At 38.7% G+C, this 18888-nt stretch overlaps 3 protein-coding genes and 1 non-coding gene across 5 annotated transcripts in view; 3 read left to right on the top strand and 1 right to left on the bottom strand.

Moving 5' to 3' along the window:
- The first annotated feature begins 5989 nt into the window (after positions 1-5989).
- On the top strand, positions 5990-7449 carry LOC107758593 (claudin-5-like). The gene has a single exon (XM_016576363.1). The coding sequence runs from the start codon at positions 6110-6112 to the stop codon at positions 6761-6763; it is 654 nt and encodes a 217-aa protein (XP_016431849.1). The 5' UTR covers positions 5990-6109; the 3' UTR covers positions 6764-7449.
- A 1950-nt stretch (positions 7450-9399) lies between these two features.
- Positions 9400-16339, bottom strand: LOC107758629 (short-chain specific acyl-CoA dehydrogenase, mitochondrial-like). 2 transcript variants are annotated; one of them, XM_016576405.1, is made up of 10 exons: positions 13991-14060; positions 13063-13226; positions 12829-12978; positions 11551-11662; positions 11185-11336; positions 10816-10986; positions 10033-10170; positions 9821-9916; positions 9588-9644; positions 9400-9486 (listed from the first exon to the last, which is right to left on the bottom strand). In XM_016576405.1, the coding sequence occupies exons 2-10, from the start codon at positions 13216-13218 to the stop codon at positions 9400-9402; spliced, it is 1119 nt and encodes a 372-aa protein (XP_016431891.1). In that variant the 5' UTR covers positions 13219-13226; positions 13991-14060. The 2 variants fall into 2 exon arrangements, with proteins under 2 accessions (XP_016431891.1, XP_016431892.1); XM_016576406.1 differs by lacking the exons at positions 9400-9486; positions 9588-9644; positions 9821-9916; ... (3 more) ...; positions 11551-11662; positions 12829-12978 and adding exons at positions 14213-14345; positions 14883-15001; positions 15781-15927; positions 16191-16339 and having other exon boundaries at positions 13086-13226; positions 13991-14133.
- A 1469-nt stretch (positions 16340-17808) lies between these two features.
- Positions 17809-17880, top strand: trnae-uuc (transfer RNA glutamic acid (anticodon UUC)). The gene has a single exon. It is a non-coding gene; the product is annotated as a tRNA-Glu (tRNA).
- Positions 17881-18572: 692 nt separating this feature from the next.
- Positions 18573-18888, top strand: part of LOC107758628 (beta-adrenergic receptor kinase 2-like) — an 87135-nt gene continuing 86819 nt past the window's right edge. The window contains exon 1 of the mRNA XM_016576403.1: positions 18573-18582. The gene's annotated coding sequence lies outside the window, so the exon portion shown is untranslated. The remainder of the gene's footprint in view (positions 18583-18888) is intronic.

Here is an 18888-nt window from a genome sequence, read left to right as displayed (position 1 = left end):
GTGTAGTAATATCTACAAGCAAAATGAATGCTCCTGAGCTAAATTCCCAGATAAATACTTGTGAATACTTATACAATGGAATCATTTTAGTTTTTTATTTTTAGTAAATTTGCAAAGATGTTAAAAACCTGTTTTTTTGCTTGACAATTATGGTGTATGGAGTGTAGATTGCTGTGGAAAAAAGCTAATTTAAAGCAGTTTAACATAAGGCAGCAACAAAACAAAATGTGAAAAAAATGAAGGGGTATGAATACATTCGCAAGGCACTGTAGGTAGTTTTGTCAGTTTACATGAGACAATTTTAACATACATTTAGACATGTTTATAAATCATTGTTGTAATGTACATAATCTTTTAAACACACTCTTAAAATTGATCTTACACTCTTAAAAATAAAGTTTTTTCACAGCAATGCCATAGAATAACCAATTTTGGTTCCCCAAAGAACCTTCCAGTGAACAATTCTTAAAACAACATTTTTCAAAGTTTTTACCCTGACCCTCTTGAGGAACAACAGCGTGAATCAACAGAGATTTTCCTGCTTCAGTCTGACTCGTGATTAGTGCTGCTGTCAAGGTGCCACCGAATGTGTTGCTCAGCATTTTTACCACAATTTGGAAAAGTGGCTGACCTACTGATAGTACACTTTTGTTTTTTCAAGAATCAGAGAGCTTTTAAATTCCCAGAAACCTGGTTACAGTAAATGTCATTAATAGCTTTACATGGAATTAAGTCTCTGGGACGTCCAGTAAATGGACAATTGAACCTTATGGACATAGGAAATTGTCACTTTTGGGAAAGCAGCTTTGTGTGAGAAAGCACTGTTCATTTAACTGTAATCTAATAAGTTATACTAAATAAAAATTCTTCATATGAAAAAAAGTTAATTATGATATCTTTGTATGCAAAATCAATCAATCAATAAAAAGTATGAATTGTCAGTGCAGACTTCCTTGTATAGGTGACTAGACGTAGGTGGAAGTCGCTCTGAAAAATCTCAGAAAAGATCTCCATGTTTCTTTAATTCTACAGAAGGGATTTCTAAATCTTTACTTTGGGAAACATTCAAAGCTTATTTATGTGGATAAATAATTTCTCGTTCTTCTTATAAATTGTAAAAGGCTTTTTGAACTTTCTGAACAAATTGGTAAACTAGACCAAATTTACGCGCAACACTCAACTCCATTATTATATAATTGATGTGTTTTTTGCAATCTGAATATAACCTTCTTTTCACCACCCAACTTCTGCTTAAATCACGACACCATTTTTATGAGTTTGGTGATAAACCAGGTAAAGCACTGGCACTACAACTTAGACTTAAACCTGCAAAAAAATGTATCACCCAAATCCAAACCCAAGAAGGCAATATTGTATCAGACCCCCAAGAAACAAATAATAAATTTCAATCTTTTTACTTGTCATTGTATCAGTTAGATCTCAACGTTCCTCAAAATGAATAGTGAATCAAAAGCCAAATTGGATGAACCTATTAGTTTAGCTGAAATTTTGCAATATATTGCACAAATGCAGAGCGGAAAATCCCCATGTCTTTTAAAAAGTTTTCCCCTCATCTTTCCCCACTGCTTCTCTCTGTCTTTGAAGAATCTCTAAATAATGCTGGTCTCCCTCCTTCTTTGGGCCAAGCATCAATCTCTCTTCTTTTAAAACCCGATAAAAATCCATTGGAGTGTGGGTCATACCGTCCAATTTCACTTCTTAATGTAGATATACAAATTATGGCAAAAGTTCTCTCTCTTAGGTTAGAAACTATTCAAAACATCATTCATCCAGACCAAACTGGCTTCATTAAAAATAGACAGGGCTTTTTTAATCTCAGAAATTCGATGAACATAATTTACACTTTGTGTGACTCATTTGTGCCTGAGGCCTTAGTCTGTCTCGATGCGGAGAAGGCATTCGATCGTGTTGAGTGGGACTATTTATTCTATGCATTAAAAAAATTGGGTTTGGTGATAAATTTGTGTCCTGGGTAAAACTCTTATTCTTCTCTCTTGGTGTCTGTGAAAACCAATTGTATTAGTTCTGATTATTTCCCTCTTCACCATGGCACTAGACAGGGTTGCAGGCAGAATCAATACTAAAAAAAAAAAAAAGAGTATTCTTCCTAAATTTATTTTCCTGTTTCAAAGTAAATAAAGAAAATCAAGCAGAACTGGGAATCAGATCTTAACCATATTTTCACAGACGAGGAATGGTCCAAAACCCTTTGTCGTGTACATACCTCCTCTATTTGTACTCGTCATTCTCTTATTCCGTTTAAGATGTAACATAGAGTGTATTGGACAAAGGCCAAATTGTCTAAAATGAACCCTGGTTTTGATCCAACTTGTGATCGGTGTCGACAGGCTCCAGCTACTTTTTATCATACTTTTTGGCTTTGCCCAGCATTGACCTCTTTCTGGGCATCACTTTTCAAGTCAATTTCTGAATGTTTTATTTTAGATATTGAACCATGCCCTCTAGTAGCATTATTTGGACTCAACCCCCCAAAAGTTCCCTTGTCACCTTCAAAGTCAAATGCGCTCAGCTTCTGCTTGATGATTGCTAAAAGGCTTATATTACTGAACTGGAAAAATCCTTCCCCACCCAGCTACTTTCATTGGATTCCCTACCTGATGCAGCTTAATCAAATAGAAAAGATCAGATTTACAATACTTGGTATTACAGAAAAAATTCAAACTACTTGGCAACCCTTCTTGTCATAAATAAAGGAAGAAGTAAGAAAATAAGAAAAACATTTTCTCTATACCTGGCCTTTACGGTTTCTTTCCCTTGCCCCTGATTTACTAATAAATGGAGAGCACAGAGGAAAAAAGATATATATTTTTGGAAGTGGTTATGTACTTAGGTGCACAATAGTTATAATTACGGCTGCATTTTTTTTTTTTGTCCTTGAGTAAGGACGTTTTTGACTAATTTACTTTTGATCTTTGTTAATACAATTGCTGTTCTATTGTCTTTTTAATTTGTGTATCTCTCTGACTGAATAGCATCAATAAAAAAAGTTAAACTAAAAGTATGAAATTGTCTTTACACTTTCTGCTCTTCATTCTGAAGTCATTGGTTCAATAAGACAAGAACAAAACAAAACCTGTTTGGCTCTTGAGTCTTTGGTATCTAAGGTGGTACCGTGGCTGTCTTCCGTCATTTTCTCTGCAGCTGCACGTTCACAATCACAATTATGAGACAGTTCACCCCTCTTCCTGTTTTTCCTCCGCCACTCCTCTGCATGCTTTAGGAGAGGAAGCAACAAAGCATACGTTATGACTGTACACATGACACACCAGGCTGCACGTATAACCGAATCACGCAAGTTGACATTAAAGGATTAATTAATAATATAGCAGCATAAAGTAAAGAAACATATCATGCTAAATGCAATAAAATTGCATGTTTTGTAATTTCATATAAATGGCATTGTTTGAATCAATGACTAGGCTATTATTGGTTGGTCTAATTTTTACTTGAATTTAACTTGTTTCTGTCATGTGATTTTAAAAAAAAGGTAACTGCGACTTTTTATCTCACAGTTCTGACTTTTTTCTTGCAATTCTGAGTTTATATCTCACAAATCTGTAAAAACATTTTTTTTCCCACCACAGAATAAAAAATAAAATAAGTAAATGCAACTTTTTATCTTGCAATTCTGTTTTTTCTTCTTCTGGCAATTGTGAGTTTATAACTTGACATTCAGTGATACAAACTCTAATTCTAAGAAAGAGTTTCTTAATTTTTAAAAAAACTTTATTCAAAAGGCTATTGCAGGGTTAACAAAATATAGCCTACCTAAATTACGTAATTACCTAACAAAGCCTTATCTTTATGTTTTAAATTATTTTTTAAAGAGTGCGTTTGAAATGAGCTAGAAAGACACACAGAAAGATAAATAGAGAGACAAAAGGTGCATAACTTACTGGTTCTTAAAGGAACACTCCACTACTTTTGAAAATAGGCTCATTTTCCAACTCCCCTAGAGTTAAACAGTTGAGTTTTACCGTTTTCGAATCCATTCAGCCGATCTCCGGGTCTGGCGGTAGCACTTTTAGCTGCAGCTTAGCATAGATCATTGAATCTGATTAGACCGTTAGCATCTTGCTCAAAAATGACCAAAGAGTTTCGATATTTTTCCTATTTAAAACTTGACTCTTCTGTAGTTACATCATGTACTAAGACCGACGGAAAATGAAAAGTTGTGATTTTCTAGGCCGATATGGCTAGGAACTATACTCTCATTCCAGCGTAATAATCAAGGAACTTTGCTGCCGTACCATGGGTGCAGCAGACGCAATGATATTACGCAGCGCCTGAAAATAGGCTAACTTCCGCCAACATAACCAACGTGACCACCTGCTTGCACAGGGAGCGTGCCTTCCGTTGGAAGTTACCTAGCTGGGGACTATTTTCAGGCGCTACTCATGGTACAGCAGCAAAGTTCCTTGATTATTACGCCGGAATGCGATTATAGTTCCTAGCCATATCGGCCTAGAAAATCGCAACTTTTCATTTTCCGTCGGTCTTAGTACATGATGTAACTACAGAAGTCACAAGTTTTAAATAGGAAATATTTTTCCTCTTCTGCTGTCGAGGTAATGCAAGGAATGTTGTGAGTGGTTGTCAGGGCAGCCAATCAAGAATTTAGCAGCCTCGTCTCTGATTGGCTGGAATTATGGCATATTGTAACGCTGGGTTGTGTTGAGCACGCGAGCTGTTGGCATTTAGCGAGCACAGAGGGTGGGCATCAGGTGAGCAAGCTAGTGAAACGTTGCACGCGCAAAAGAGAAGGTCTGCACACATCCAAAAACTTATTTTAAATGCAAAATTGATTTTCGTGCGCTCGAAATACTTTCTTCTTTGCGAGACAAACATTTTCTCCACAAAACTCAGTTCGCGCGCGTGCAAAACGCACTTTTGTGGGCTCAAAATATGATCTTTCGCGCCCAGAATTGTGGCAGAAATGTAAGCCCATATGCTACCGCCAGACCCAGAAATCGGCTGAATGGATTCGAAAACGGTAAAACTCAACTGTTTAACTCTAGGGGAGTTGGAAAATTAGCCTATTTTCAAAAATAGTGGAGTGTTCCTTTAAGATGGTCTAGTTGGTTGCTAGGAGGTTCTGGCGTATTGCTAGTGTGTTCTAGCTGCTTGCTTGTGGGTTCTGGCTGGTTACTAGACGTTCCTAGGCAGTTCTGTCTGGTTGCTAGGTGTAGATAGTTGGTTACTTTGCGTTGTTAGCGTTGCTTCCTAAAGACTTCTATGAAGTAGTTTCAATTTGTTGACCGAATTACAGTTGCATATCATTTCGCCAAACGTCCACTGAGTGGCAATCATGGCAACAGAACTTCAATAAACAGCTGAAAAAGGTTAATTAACTCGGATAAACATTCACTTTTAAAAGTAATAACTGTGAATTTAAAAATAACTAAATAGACGAAAATATTCTGTTAATCTGTAGGCCTACTGAAGCGATTGAGAGAGAGACGGGGAAATATGCAGGTAAACTCTCTCTCTCTCTCTCTCTCTGTCACACACACACACACACACAATAATGTTCTTTTTAGCAGCATCATATGACCCCTTTAACTAAAATAATTGATTCGCGTCGTGGCCGCTTCACCACCTCATTTCTCAATTATTTCTGACGTGCCTTTTCAACATAACGAAATTCTCTCTTATCTTATAAATTTCAGTGCTTGTTTTGACACCTGCCCCCCCTTGTGTAAAGGGGGCTTTTCTACCTAAAGAATACCAGGAAGACAAGGAAGTCACACTTAGTATGTTGCTACTACGGTCACTTTTGAAAACTCCTTGCGAATGATGCAGACAGTTTTGTCCAGCGGCTCTCACTTCTGATTGGCTGTCGGGAGACGCGCTGCGCTCTGATTGGCTGGAGCCGCTCCTCTTTGTCGCGCGTGCACTATATAACAGCATCCTCCCGACACACAAGAGCAGAAAACTTCCACCGCATCTCATTCTACAACACTGCCGAGCGATGTAGAGATACTTCTGCTCTAAACACCTACTTTGAACAAATTACGGGTTCTAGACTTTCTAAACTGAGAAAGAGAGCATAAAAAACTTTGCAAAGATGATTTCTGCATGTCTGGAGATTATTGGACTTGGCTTGAGCGTCACTGGGACCCTTTTGGTGATGGTGGCTTGCGGGCTGCCCATGTGGAAAGTGTCCGCCTTCATCGAGGGCAACATCGTGGTGGCACAAAACATCTGGGACGGGCTGTGGATGTCCTGCGTGGTCCAGAGCACGGGTCAGATGCAGTGTAAAATGCACGACTCCGTCCTGGCACTGACCACTGACCTCCAGACTGCTCGGGCTCTGACGGTCATCTCAGCGGTTTTGGGTGTCCAGGCTCTGATGATAACCATCGCCGGCGCTCAGTGCACCAACTGCATCAGTAAAGAGTCCATCAAAGCCAAAGTAGTCAACGTCGGTGGGGTGATATACATCATCGCAGGCTTGTTTGTGTTGGTGCCTCTGTGCTGGATGGCCAATAACATCATCTCGGACTTCTACGACCCTCAAGTCCCTTATGCAAAGAAGAGAGAAATTGGAGCTGCGCTCTACATCGGATGGGCAGCATCTTCCATGCTTCTGGTCGGAGGAGTGATTCTTTGTTTCTCTCGTCCACATGATGAGAAAACCTTGTATCCTCTAAAATATATACCTCCACCTACAAAAAGCGCATCAGTCAATGGGGACTATGATAAACGAAACTACGTGTGAACCTCAATGTTCAACCATGGACTAGTAGGTTAAAATGTATATGAAAATGTACTTTTAGGTGCTGTAACTCGGCTTAGTTTTTTTTTAAACGAGTGTGAGAAACAATTTTTTTAAGTACAAATATTGCATATTCATTAAAAGTGCATGTCATTATGACAAAAAAAGAGTTTAAAATAGCTTTAGATGAAATATTGTCACACTGCAGTCAGCATTGTACCAAACTTAGCAAACATTCAGATAATCAATTGACAGAATGTATAAACTTTGACTGTATGTATGTATAAACTATGGACGATTGTATTTTTCTGTCTTTAGCTCCGTTAACAGTATGTCATGGTAATAATCAATTAGATGTACACGGGTATTTTTGTCTTAGTTAATGATATTAGGGTCAGCTGCCCACTTGTTTGCGTTTGATTCAATCGTTTGGTTAATCACTCTTGCTTAATGGGGGGGAGATGGGAGGGTCTATATTTCTTGTATTTGTTCCGCTTTATGAGAGTGCACTAATTAGACACGCTCTGTGCTTCAATAAGACACTGAATAATGCCTATTGTTCTGCCTTTAGACTCCAGGCTGCAGCTTTACATGAGACTGATTTGATCATCTAAACCTCCTGATTGTACATAGTTGTATGAAACCTTTTCTCAGTAAATCTGGGCATATTCAAAGTAATAAATAAAAAGTTTTTTGGTAATAATGTGTCCTGTTGCATCATTTTGATGGTACATAAATGATGCACGTTTCTTATGCGTGAAGTGTCTGAAGTGTACACTTTAGTAATAAAAGAACTGTAGAAAAAGCAGTTTTGTTTTGGATTACTGATTTCTTTCTAAAATAAACCACCATTTCCTGCTTGTTTTAATATTGAAGTGAATAAATATACTAAATGGCTCCCTAAATTACTAATATATGTTGCCAATATACTTAAAAACAAATATAAAGTATAATAATAAAAAATGCATTATTAGTTTTCCTTTTGTGAAATGTTTTGCTTTGAAAGGTGTGCTTTTGCAATCTTTTTCAAAATAACCTAATGCAACATTAATACATTTTTTATTGTGTGTGTGTGTGTGTGCTTTTTGGGTGGCCACTTTAACCATTGCAGGTTAAAGGAAGAATTCATCCAAAAATGAAAATTTGCTAAAAAATTACAGGTCGCCCAATATGGTTCATCAGAACAGATTTGGAGAAATGTAACTTTACATCACTTGCTCACCAATGGATCCTCTGCAGTGAATGGGTGCCGTCAGAATGAGAGTCCAAACAGCTGATAAAAACATCACAATAATCCTCACCACTCCAGTCCATCAGTTAATGTCATGTGAAGTGAAAAGCTGCATGTTTAGCAGCAAATTTTAATTTTGGGGGGAACCATTCCTTTAACCTGCACTGATTACAATTTGTTTTTGTTTTTTTGTTATGCCTAAGTATGATCTTAGGCATTGTTAAAGCAAGGACAACAAAAGTCAGAGCCGTGACCTTTATCCTCATAAGCATCATTTCAGGTCTCCGAAATACTGGAACTTTGACCCAGTTCTGAGTCCTGCAGAAAAAGCTCACACGCTCTATAATGACAGAAACGGCACACGAGAAATGATGGCGCCTCTTCTCCCCTGATGTGGCCGATAGATTAGAGACCAGCAGCAGGTGGGACTGAAGCCAAATCTGGTCACAAACTCAGGAAGAACATGCACTAACAAATGCATTAAACAGTGATTATTTAAGTTAAATAAACAGTTATTATTTTAATTTTAGGACCATATGCATAAAATGTTTTCTCCTAAACCTGTAAACATATTGAAAAATACGATATTGATAGAATATAATTATGTAAAACGAATAAGAAATTTTATATTCTGCTTTTTCTAGGTCACTAATCAAACTAATCATTTACACATTTGTATGCTGTTAATGCATTTTTGATTAAATTAGACAAAACAGAAGCATTTTCACTCTTGATCTCAAGACAGTTGGAGCCCACTTAAAATTGTTCATAATTTCAGCAGTGCATTATTTAAGTTTGCATCATATTCTCTCAAAAGAAAAAAACGGAACCTGTACCAGTGCATGCAAGCAGTTTAAAAATCCTTAAACTGTGTTTCATGAACAATTTCCCTCTAACCAAGATTAAAACCAAATGATATCAACAGAACATTTGCTGCAGAGGAATCTTAGAATTACAATAAGCTGTTACAATAAAACAACTTTAAATAAATCATAGTGTTACAACTTGATATCATTATTCATTTTAAAATGCATAACAAATACCTACAATTCATTATGTACAATCAGATATGCATTTAAATTCCCAGTGAAAATTAGTCCTTGCAGTCAGCGCCCTCTTATGATACAAAGGCAAACGATCCAGACTATCTACTGCACTCTTGTGGCACAAATGAGAAAATGCACTTCAAACAGTCTTGTGTCACTCAATCTCTGAGAGAGGACCGTTAATACATCTTCAGTGGCCAGTCACAGTAACACAGTCCTGAGATCTGTGACCGACCAGATCAGCCAATCCAGGCACAGTGTGGTAACAGAGCGAGTTGACATGAACATCAGCTCTCCTACTGTTGATATTCTTTGAGAATGTTGTTGGCGATGACTAATCTCTGTGTCTGTGTGTTGTGTTTTTATATCTCTGTGATACGGGCGTCACGGTAGTGTCTCTCAGCAGGCATGTCTGTGACGTAACCCATACCGCCCAGCACCTGGATGGCCTTCACATTTCAACAAAATACTCATGTTAGTGCATCTACAGAATGATGGGTTTCTTGTTTTAGAAATAAAATATCTACTATTAAAAACATTGGATGATTACCTGGTGAGAGACAAACGTAGCAGCCTCCGATGCGCCCAGTTTAGCCATAGCAGCTTCCTGCAGAACAAACAAACACACACACATACATCTAGAGTTTGAGCAGGGACTACTTAGAGATGCATATTAAGTTGCTAAGGTGTGTTTTCATTGCACCGCTAACCACAAGTATAAATAAACCATTAGCACATTTACCATAACCTTAACAATAGTCAAGTATGAGAAAACAGACTAACCTTAGTGAAAGGTTTCTTTGCGTCCCTCAGCATTGCAGCTCTCCAGGTGAGAAGTCGAGCGCTCTCTATGGCCAAGGCCATGTCTGCTAGTTTAAACTGAAAGAGACATTTATAGAGAAACGTCAGCAGCTGAATCATGAAAGATGAAAACACTAAACCTTTCCACTTTCCCTCTGAATGCCACACAGGGAGAGTTATAGTCAGTGTATCACCTGTATCGCCTGCAGTTTCCCAATTGGAGCGCCGAAAGCTGTTCTTTTATGAGCGTAATCAGCTGCACAGTCCAGCGCTGCCTGAGCGATACCAAGAGCCTGTGCTGCGATACCAAGCCGCCCGCTGTCCAGAGTTTGCTGTTAGACGTAAAACAACTGCGTTAGATCACATGTAAACAAAGCAAATAAAATGCAAATGGGAAAGAGCTTTAGTTTTATAACTTGACTAAAATGCAATGTTTTTATTTACACTGACATGAGAAAAGCATGTTAAAGGTGCAGAGTAATATTGATTCCTCCTCCTCAGACTCGACACTCAAGCGGGTTGCCAGATTGAGGACACGCAAAAGGAACGAGTGCAATTGACAATAAAACGTGACGAGCCTTACTGTGTAAGTCGATTAGTTGATTTATCCGCATTTTAATATGCCTCTGGTCACAGAGGTTTTTAGATGGATGCCAAAGCTTTTTAGGTCAGGTAGAATCTGTGATCTCTGACCAAGTTCATTTGTTGGCTTCTATGGCTGCAATACGCTGTGTTTTCCGCCAACTGGCAACAAGGGGTGCCGAAATACTATTGGGTAAACTGACAGTGGGCGGAATCACACAGACCAAAACAAAAACAGGCATTCTGACACAAAATGCACATTTCAAAATTAGAATAACTGGCTGAAGAAGCATGTGAACACGTTTCCTAAATATCTGCAAACATATTATGCTATTTTTATGCTTTAGTACAGAAGTACAGTCACAAAATAACATACAGCTCCTTTAAAATCATACCATTGCAATCTTAAAGCCCATTCCTCGCTCTCCCAGCATGTTGCCGAGTGGGATGCGGCAGTCTTCCAGAATAATATTGGCAGTCGATGAAGCTCGAATTCCCAGTTTGTCTTCTTTCTTCCCTAAAGACAACCCCGGATGAGGCATCGGCACTAGGAATGCACTAATTCCCTGATTTTTAAATAATATATCAAATAAATAATTTTATAATGTATTTCTTATTTGAAAATTCCCTATTCGCTCTGTGAATACATAAAATCAAATCAAATAATTTCAGCTCTTCAAATTTTATGAAATAAAAAAATATTAATTACAATTACACTGTATAATCAATCTTTTTCAAATCAGTTGATTCACCACACATCGAACCTTGTGTTTTAGGCTTTTGTCTGTTGTGGCAAAAACGACGGTGGCGGAAGCGTCCCAGCAGTTGGTTATCCAGGCTTTGGTTCCGTTCAGAACCCACTTATCTCCCTCCTGCTGTGCCAATGTTGATGCCACACCTGCATCGCTGCCGTTTCCTTTATAGCAAAAATATTTCATATTTCATATCATACAAAGATGAAAACAAGCTCACATTGATGTTAGTGTAAACATGGCAACTCTATGGATCTAGTGATATACGAAATCATTTCAATATAAGGCTCCACAATTAATGGTTGTGTGAAGGAGTATAACCATGCACCTGTGTTTAGAAAGCAGACAGAGCTCTTGAAAAAATGCAGCTTTGTTTACCTGGCTCACTCAGAGCGAAACAGCCCACTTTCTCCCCCGTGGTGAAGGGTGTAATCCACTGCTTTTTCTGTTCTTCTGTGCCAAACTTCAGAATTGGTCCCAGGTACAGCGACTAAAACACAGCAATCTGGTCACATGCAGAAGACAACAAGCTACACAAAATCGCGTTCAAAATCGCAGGCGATTCATTGCCGATTTTGAACGCGAGTTTGTGTAGCTTGTCAGTGAACTACGGCTCTGTGTAGTAAATGCTGCACCATCTGAAAGCACGTGCTGGAAATTTACTACTAATCACCAGAAGCGGCTTTACTGACGAGATGCGCATGAAAATCGCATTCGATTTTTTGCACAGCCCTACTGTCAGTCATATAATGTAAGTGGATGGGAATCACGGCTTTGAGAGTCAAAAAAACATACACAAACAAAACCAAATTAAACCCTGCGGCTCGTGACGATACATTGATGTGTAAAAACACGAAACGATCGGTTTGTGCAAGAAACTGAACAGTATTTATATCGTTTTTTACCTCTGATTTTCACCGCAATGTCCGAACTGTACTGAGCGCGTTCTTCTCAACAGCCAGCGCCTGACTGTCGTCTTCTTCTTCTTGCTTTACGGCGGATCGCAGACTTATAAGTGCATTACTGCCACCTATCTCTCAAATGGACCATTGACACTCTATCTACAATCTCAATTAGGAGTGTCAATGGTCCACTTGAGAGATAGGTGGCATGGGAATCACGGCTTTGAGAGTAAAAAAAAAAACATACACAAACAAAACCAAATTAAACCCTGCGGCTCGTGACGATACATTGATGTGTAAAAACACGAAACGATCGGTTTGTGCAAGAAACTGAACAGTATTTATATCGTTTTTTACCTCTGATTTTCACCGCAATGTCCGAACTGTACTGAGCGCGTTCTTCTCAACAGCCAGCGCCTGACTGGGTAAGCAGATAAACATCAAATTTTCATTTTTGGGTGAACTATCCCTTTTAAGTCGAACACAGATTTTTTGGGGGGTATTCGGTGAGTTCCGTCGCGAAATATACGTCATTCAACCCGACCAATCAGGTTGTGAACGTATCACTATGCCTTTAGGTTTGGTATGTTTAGGTTCGCTGTCAAAAATGCCAGTGTGAATGCTCAGCGGACCAGGACCAAATGTATCGTTTTCTTTTTTGGTCCGGACCAAACGAACCGAACTACGAAGTGTGAACGCACCCTTAAACAGGTTCAGCAGAATTCAGTCAATCACAGAATAAAAGGCGACTCACATTATTCACACTGACGATGACTCTGGTCGATGCACATCCTCTGCTGAGCTCTTCCACAGCGAGACAGTATGCGAGATAATCCATTCCAGCTCCACCCAGACTCTCTGGTACCTCTACAGCCATGACACCCATCGCTCCCAGTTCTTGTACCTACAATCAACCACAAACATCCTCATATGCTCTAAGCAAAGGACAGAGACTACTGTGGAGCTCCATGGCTGAGGTTCCTTTTACCTGCTTGGTTGGGAACTTGTGATCTTTGTCCAGCTGGGCAGCGATTGGCGCAAGCTCCTTTTGAGCATAATCCCTACATGTCTGCCTCATCATCTGGTGCAACTCTGGCAGCTCCGCAAGCTGGCTCAAACAGCGAACGCCATGCCCTACCGCCATGCCCAGAGCTGATGAATACAGAAAAGAAGATGATATTAGCATGTATACTGTATATATTTACTAAATGAAAAATGATTAAACAAAACTGCAAAATAAATGTGATTCAGCAAAAATAAGGACAACTGCATAAATTGCAACACTAAATCAAAACCTAATCAGTAAAAAATATTTGAATATTACAGTATTTACATCAGAATATATATATATATATATCTGCGCATGCGCAGAACTTGCAGAATAAAAGTAGGTAAAAGGTCACTGTGCGCTATCCAAAATAGCTAATGAAAAAAAGTGCATTAAAATGGTAGAAATGTGCTTCTGTATATGTATAATTAGTTACATAGAACAACTCTCAATGCATAACACGTGCATTTCTTTTAAAAACAAGCAGCAGTTTGACTGTTCACCCTGAATGACATTTGTTTTGAATGTAACAGTCAGCTGTCAGGGTAAAGATTAACCCCACATATGACAATAAACTAGGGCTGCACGATAAATCGCATGCGATATTTAACGCGCATCTTGTCAGAAAGCCGGTTCTGTAATCAGCGGTAAATCTCCATCACGTGCGTGCTTTCACATTGAGCAGCATTAACTAAACAGAGCCGTTGTTCACTGATGAGCTGCGCAAAAAATCGCGCGAATATGAACGTGGTTTTGCGCAGCTCATCAGTGGGATTCCCAGTCCCACTTCCAAAAGAGGAACAGAGTGTGTAAAACATGGGATAGCATTGCTGTTAGCTGTTAGTTGAGGTTTTGATTTGGTACTCACGCTCCACCGGGGACCCTCACGCTGCCCACTCTGTCGCAGAAGCCATGCGCCCACAGGGTTGGTACGTCATCTTCCTGGATCTCCATCTTGTTGCCCTGGAAGTCACACAGCTCGTACAGGCAGATCTTGTGCTCCATGGGGTCCTGTACACATTTGGACCAATTAGCAATGTGCATTTAAATTCAATAAGGAAAAGTTGCGACGCCCTCCCAAGTGTCCTACCATGCGGATGGGTCTGAAGGACATGAGACAATCACTGCGGTAGCTGTTTGACCAGGTGTCCCAGCGAGGATACTCGCCCTTCTCCAGGATGAACATCTCGCCACGGAAGTTAGTCTGCTCGAAGGCAACAAAGCTGAAGACATGGACAGCAGGGAGAGATGCGTACCAGACAGTGGATTGCAACACGTGGACGAGAGAAAAAAGAGGGATGGAGGGATGACAGCATGAGTACGGAGGGAAAAGGATGGTTCCAACGAGTTCAGATTTAGCTCAGCGTTATTATAGTTAAGAAACACTAAAACTGAAATGGTGAAAATACATTCTCGGCACTTGAAATAAAATAAACGTTAACTGAAATAAATAAAATATTTTTAAAAGTATCAGTTTCATTTAGTAACTTTATGTAAATAAAGTAAAAAAAAATAGAACTAAAACTAAAACTGAAATAAAAATGAGTAAAAAACTATATAGACATATAAAAAATTCTAATAAAAATGACAAAAACACAAAACAAAATTACTAAAACTGTAACAGAAAATTTTTTATTCAATTTAAAAAAAATCAAATTCAATATTCTAATAAAAACTAATAGTATCTCAATGATTTAGCTACAGCCTCTGTTTTTCCCATCCACGTGAGATAATATCCACTGGTCGTGTCGGTGACTTACGGGCCGCACTCAACAATGATACTGCGGACTCTGTCCATCCCGCGTTCACAAACGTTCATGCACTCATTCTGGACCTCCATCATCCTGCCCTGGAAGTTCTCCTGGTCGAACAGGAAGATCTGCAAGAGAAGAAGAAGTAGACCATGACCAGGTTTCCTACTTACTTTCTTAATTTCACAATTTAGCTGGTCTTTGTGGATACTCTTAAAAATAAAAGTTCCAAAAGGGGTTTTCTGCAACGATGCCTTAGAAGAACCATATTGGGTTCCCCAAAGAACCTTCTTAAAACCATTTATTTTCTTAGTGTGAACAAATTTTACAAATCTAAAGAACTTTTTTCATTATAAAGAACCTTTAGTGCAATGGAAAGTCTCCATGGATGTTTAATAAAGATCTTCATGGAACCAAAGAAGCCAATAAAGGACTTGTATTTTTCAGATCTTTTTAGTTCTCCAAAGAACCTTTCAGTGAACAGTTCTTAAAATAACCATTTTTTCTTGGTGTGAAGAACATTCTAACAATCTAAAGAATCTTTTTCCACTATACATTTTTTTTAATACATTTTTTGTAAAAATGCAGGTTCCATGGATGTTAGAGATTCTTCATGAAACCATAGAAGCCAATAAAGTATGTTTATTTTTAAGACTGTAGAAGAATCCTTTTAGTTCCCCAGAGAACCATTTTGTTAAAAGCTCCTAAAAGAACATTTTAATGATCTAAAAAACCTATTTCCTTTTTTTTTTTTTGCAATGGATGTTAAAAGTTCTTCATGGAACCATGGATTCCAATAAAGAACCTTTACTTTTAAGAGTGTAGGTTTCATGCTAATTACAATGTCTGTAGGTAGTTTTGTTTGCCAAAATCCGATCATTAAAACCAGTTGAATGCAGATACTTACTTTGTAGTTACCCATGAATCCGGGGTCTCCGGTCTTGGAAGCCTTGCTGGTGGCGGCAGGGGCGGGAGCTCCCTTGTCCTTGGCATCAGCGCCCTGGCTGGTGGCGGACTTGGCGGTCTGAGACATGATGAAGGGGATCAAGAACGTCTGTGAGAAAAGAGCAAAGGGTGGGGAAATGTCATGAGGCTTGGTGCGTATAATCCAAAATATCCATATGGGACTGGTGTTGTGGGACAGGGGTAGAATGTTAGGGATCATTCCGGTTAGGGATCACCTGCCGGTTTGGGCTTCACATTTAAAAATGATTCCAGTCTCTGAAAAACAAGTGAATCCAGGGCAATTCCCTACTACATCCGTGAGATAGTGAAGGGGCTCAGCTTTTGCTGTATCAGTTGTACCTGGGCTCTTACCTGCTTGAGTACAGCTGTGCTAGGTTGGCTGGCTCGTGCTGGCCCCCTCTGACCAGTGCTGTAACTTTTATACCCTGGCAAGGGGAGTACAGAGGCGCTCGGCGTACAATAGAAACACGCCGTCATCAGACTTTGCCTGTGCCAAAGCGCAGGGTCATCGCATAGTCCAGAAGGCTCTCCCCGCAGCGCCAGTAAGCATTTTACTGTCAATGGAAAGCCCTGACAATGGCACTTTCCCCTCTTAGCTGGCGCTCTATGCTATAGGCTACATATGGACGAGAGGTACGCATGCAGGTCAGAGGTCACGTGATGCTAATCCACTCTACTCTGCTCTCTGACTTTGCCTGAGTTTCACAAGAAATACACACTGTGATGTTTGCACTCTGAGTTACACTCAAATGCATTACAATAATCAAATTAATTTATATCTACTGTTTTAAATTTAATTTTTAATCTATTTGAACATTTTAAATATATATTTGTAATATATATATATTGGTAATATTTTTATGTTTAATTCATTATAATAATAATAATAATAGCTATTATTATTATGGCTAAATACTATAGAGAGCTTGTAATGTTTATATCTGAATCTGTATTTTTAATATATAATGCATTATTATTATTATTGCTATATAATGTTGGCCATAAGAATCCATATCTTATGTGCTTGTGTCGTAGTATGTGTGATAGCAGACGCAAAATGAGCTTGTTATGCAACAGAAGGATCCCACATGGAGTTGCACAGAGTCTTACAGGCACTCTTTGAACATGTGGCATGAGATATATGGCTACAATCTTCTCAAATGAATGCTGCAATAGCCCTGTAATAACTGCAATGTATCTTTTGAGAGCCTCTCCTTACTGACTCACTGAATGATTAGCAATAACCTTTGAAAGCAGAATGATAAATAAAGAGCAGCCTGCGAACATGCTTTAGCTTTATAGAAGCCTTTTACAGTTTTCATCTATCTTATTGTATATAATAAATGATTTTTATATTCTGATGTGAACTTTTTTTGCTTGCATTTTATGTTTGATATGTGCTATGAATGAAATGTATTATTATTATTATTACTACAGTTGTTTTATCACAGTCAATTATAATAATTATTATTATTATTATTTTCATTTTAGATTACATTCTTGCAATGTTTATGAAGGCCAGAATTCTGTATTTATTGATTAAAACATAAAATAATCTGGAGTGGTTAAAAAATGTCTGTCAGGGTTTCCCTTGGAAATGGCAGTTAAATAAATAAGAACTATGTAAGTAAATAGTTGAATAATGTCCATTTAAATGTAAAATATAGCAATAACATATAATACCATTCAAATGTTTGGGCTCAATAAGATGTTTATTTTAAAGAAATTAATGCTTTTATTTAGCAGGAACACATGACATTTATCAAAAGTGGCAGTAAAGACATTTATAATGTTACAAAAGATTTCTATTTTAAAATGAATGCTGTTTCCAAAAACATGTTAAGCAACACAGCAGTTTTCAATATTATCACAATAATAAGAAATGTTTCTTGAGCAGCAAATCAGCATATTAGAATGATTTCTGAAGGACCATGTGACACTGAAGACTGGAGTATAATGATGCTGATCGTCCCATATGGTCTAGCGGTTAGGATTCTTGGTTTTCACCCAGGCGGCCCGGGTTCGATTCCCGGTATGGCAAGCATTCTTTTGCCTGCGTTGGTGGTATAGTGATGAGCATAGCTGCCTTCCAAGTAGTTGACCCGTGTTCGATTCCCGGCCAACGCATTTCCTTGGGGAAGTCGTGGCCTAATGGTTAGAGAGTCGGACTCGTAACCCAAAGGTTGCGGGTTCGAGTCTCGTACTGGCAGGGATTGTAGGTGGGGGGAGTGAACGTACAGCGCTCTCTTCCACCTTCAGTACCACGACTGAGGTGCCCTTGAGCAAGGCACCGAATCCCCAACTGCTCCCCGGGCGCCGCAGCAAAAAATGGCTGCCCACTGCTCCGGGTGTGTGTTCACGGTGTGTGTGTGTTCACTGCTGTGTGTGTGCACTTTGGATGGGTTAAATGCAGAGCACTAAACCCGTCATGTCACTTTCACTTTCAAAATACAGCTTTACATCACAGGAATAAATTACATTTTAAAATATATTCAAATAGACAACATTTTGAGAGGTTAACATGATTGAAAATCACAGGTGATACTTCAAGTAATTAAAGCAGCACTATGTAACTTTTGGCGCTCTAGCGGTTAATAAACAGATCTGCACACATCCCGCGGAAGAACATTCCAACCTGAGCTACTTCTCTAAGTTTATGTCTATGGCGATTCACGCAGGTATGTGTTACTCCGCAGCGGCGACGAACTACTACCGTAGTGATTCGGAATAAGACAAAAATGCGGTTTGGAAGATGAATTCATGATGTACTCGCTCATTATATACATTTTGAATTACACATTTTGAACACAGAAAAAGTTACATAGTGCTGCTTTAATTTAGGTCATAGAGGTTCATGAGAAAAAGTCAAGTCAAGTCAAGTCAAGTCAAGTCAAGTTTATTTGTACAGCGCTTTTCACGATACAAATCATTGCAAAGTGGATGTCAATCCCGTGGCAAAAACAGAGAAACAAATAGAGACATAATTAGCGTAGCTGCTGTTCCAACCAAGCAAAATTGATTTGTTTAACCCAAACTAAAGAATAATAAT

This window comes from Sinocyclocheilus rhinocerous, unplaced genomic scaffold, assembly GCF_001515625.1.
Source record: "Sinocyclocheilus rhinocerous isolate Xijiao unplaced genomic scaffold, SAMN03320098_v1.1 scaffold623, whole genome shotgun sequence".
In the NCBI taxonomy this organism is placed as follows: Eukaryota; Metazoa; Chordata; class Actinopteri; order Cypriniformes; family Cyprinidae; genus Sinocyclocheilus; species Sinocyclocheilus rhinocerous.
Note: the sequence above shows the minus strand (reverse complement) of the source record. Positions and strands in the feature narration are given on the sequence as shown.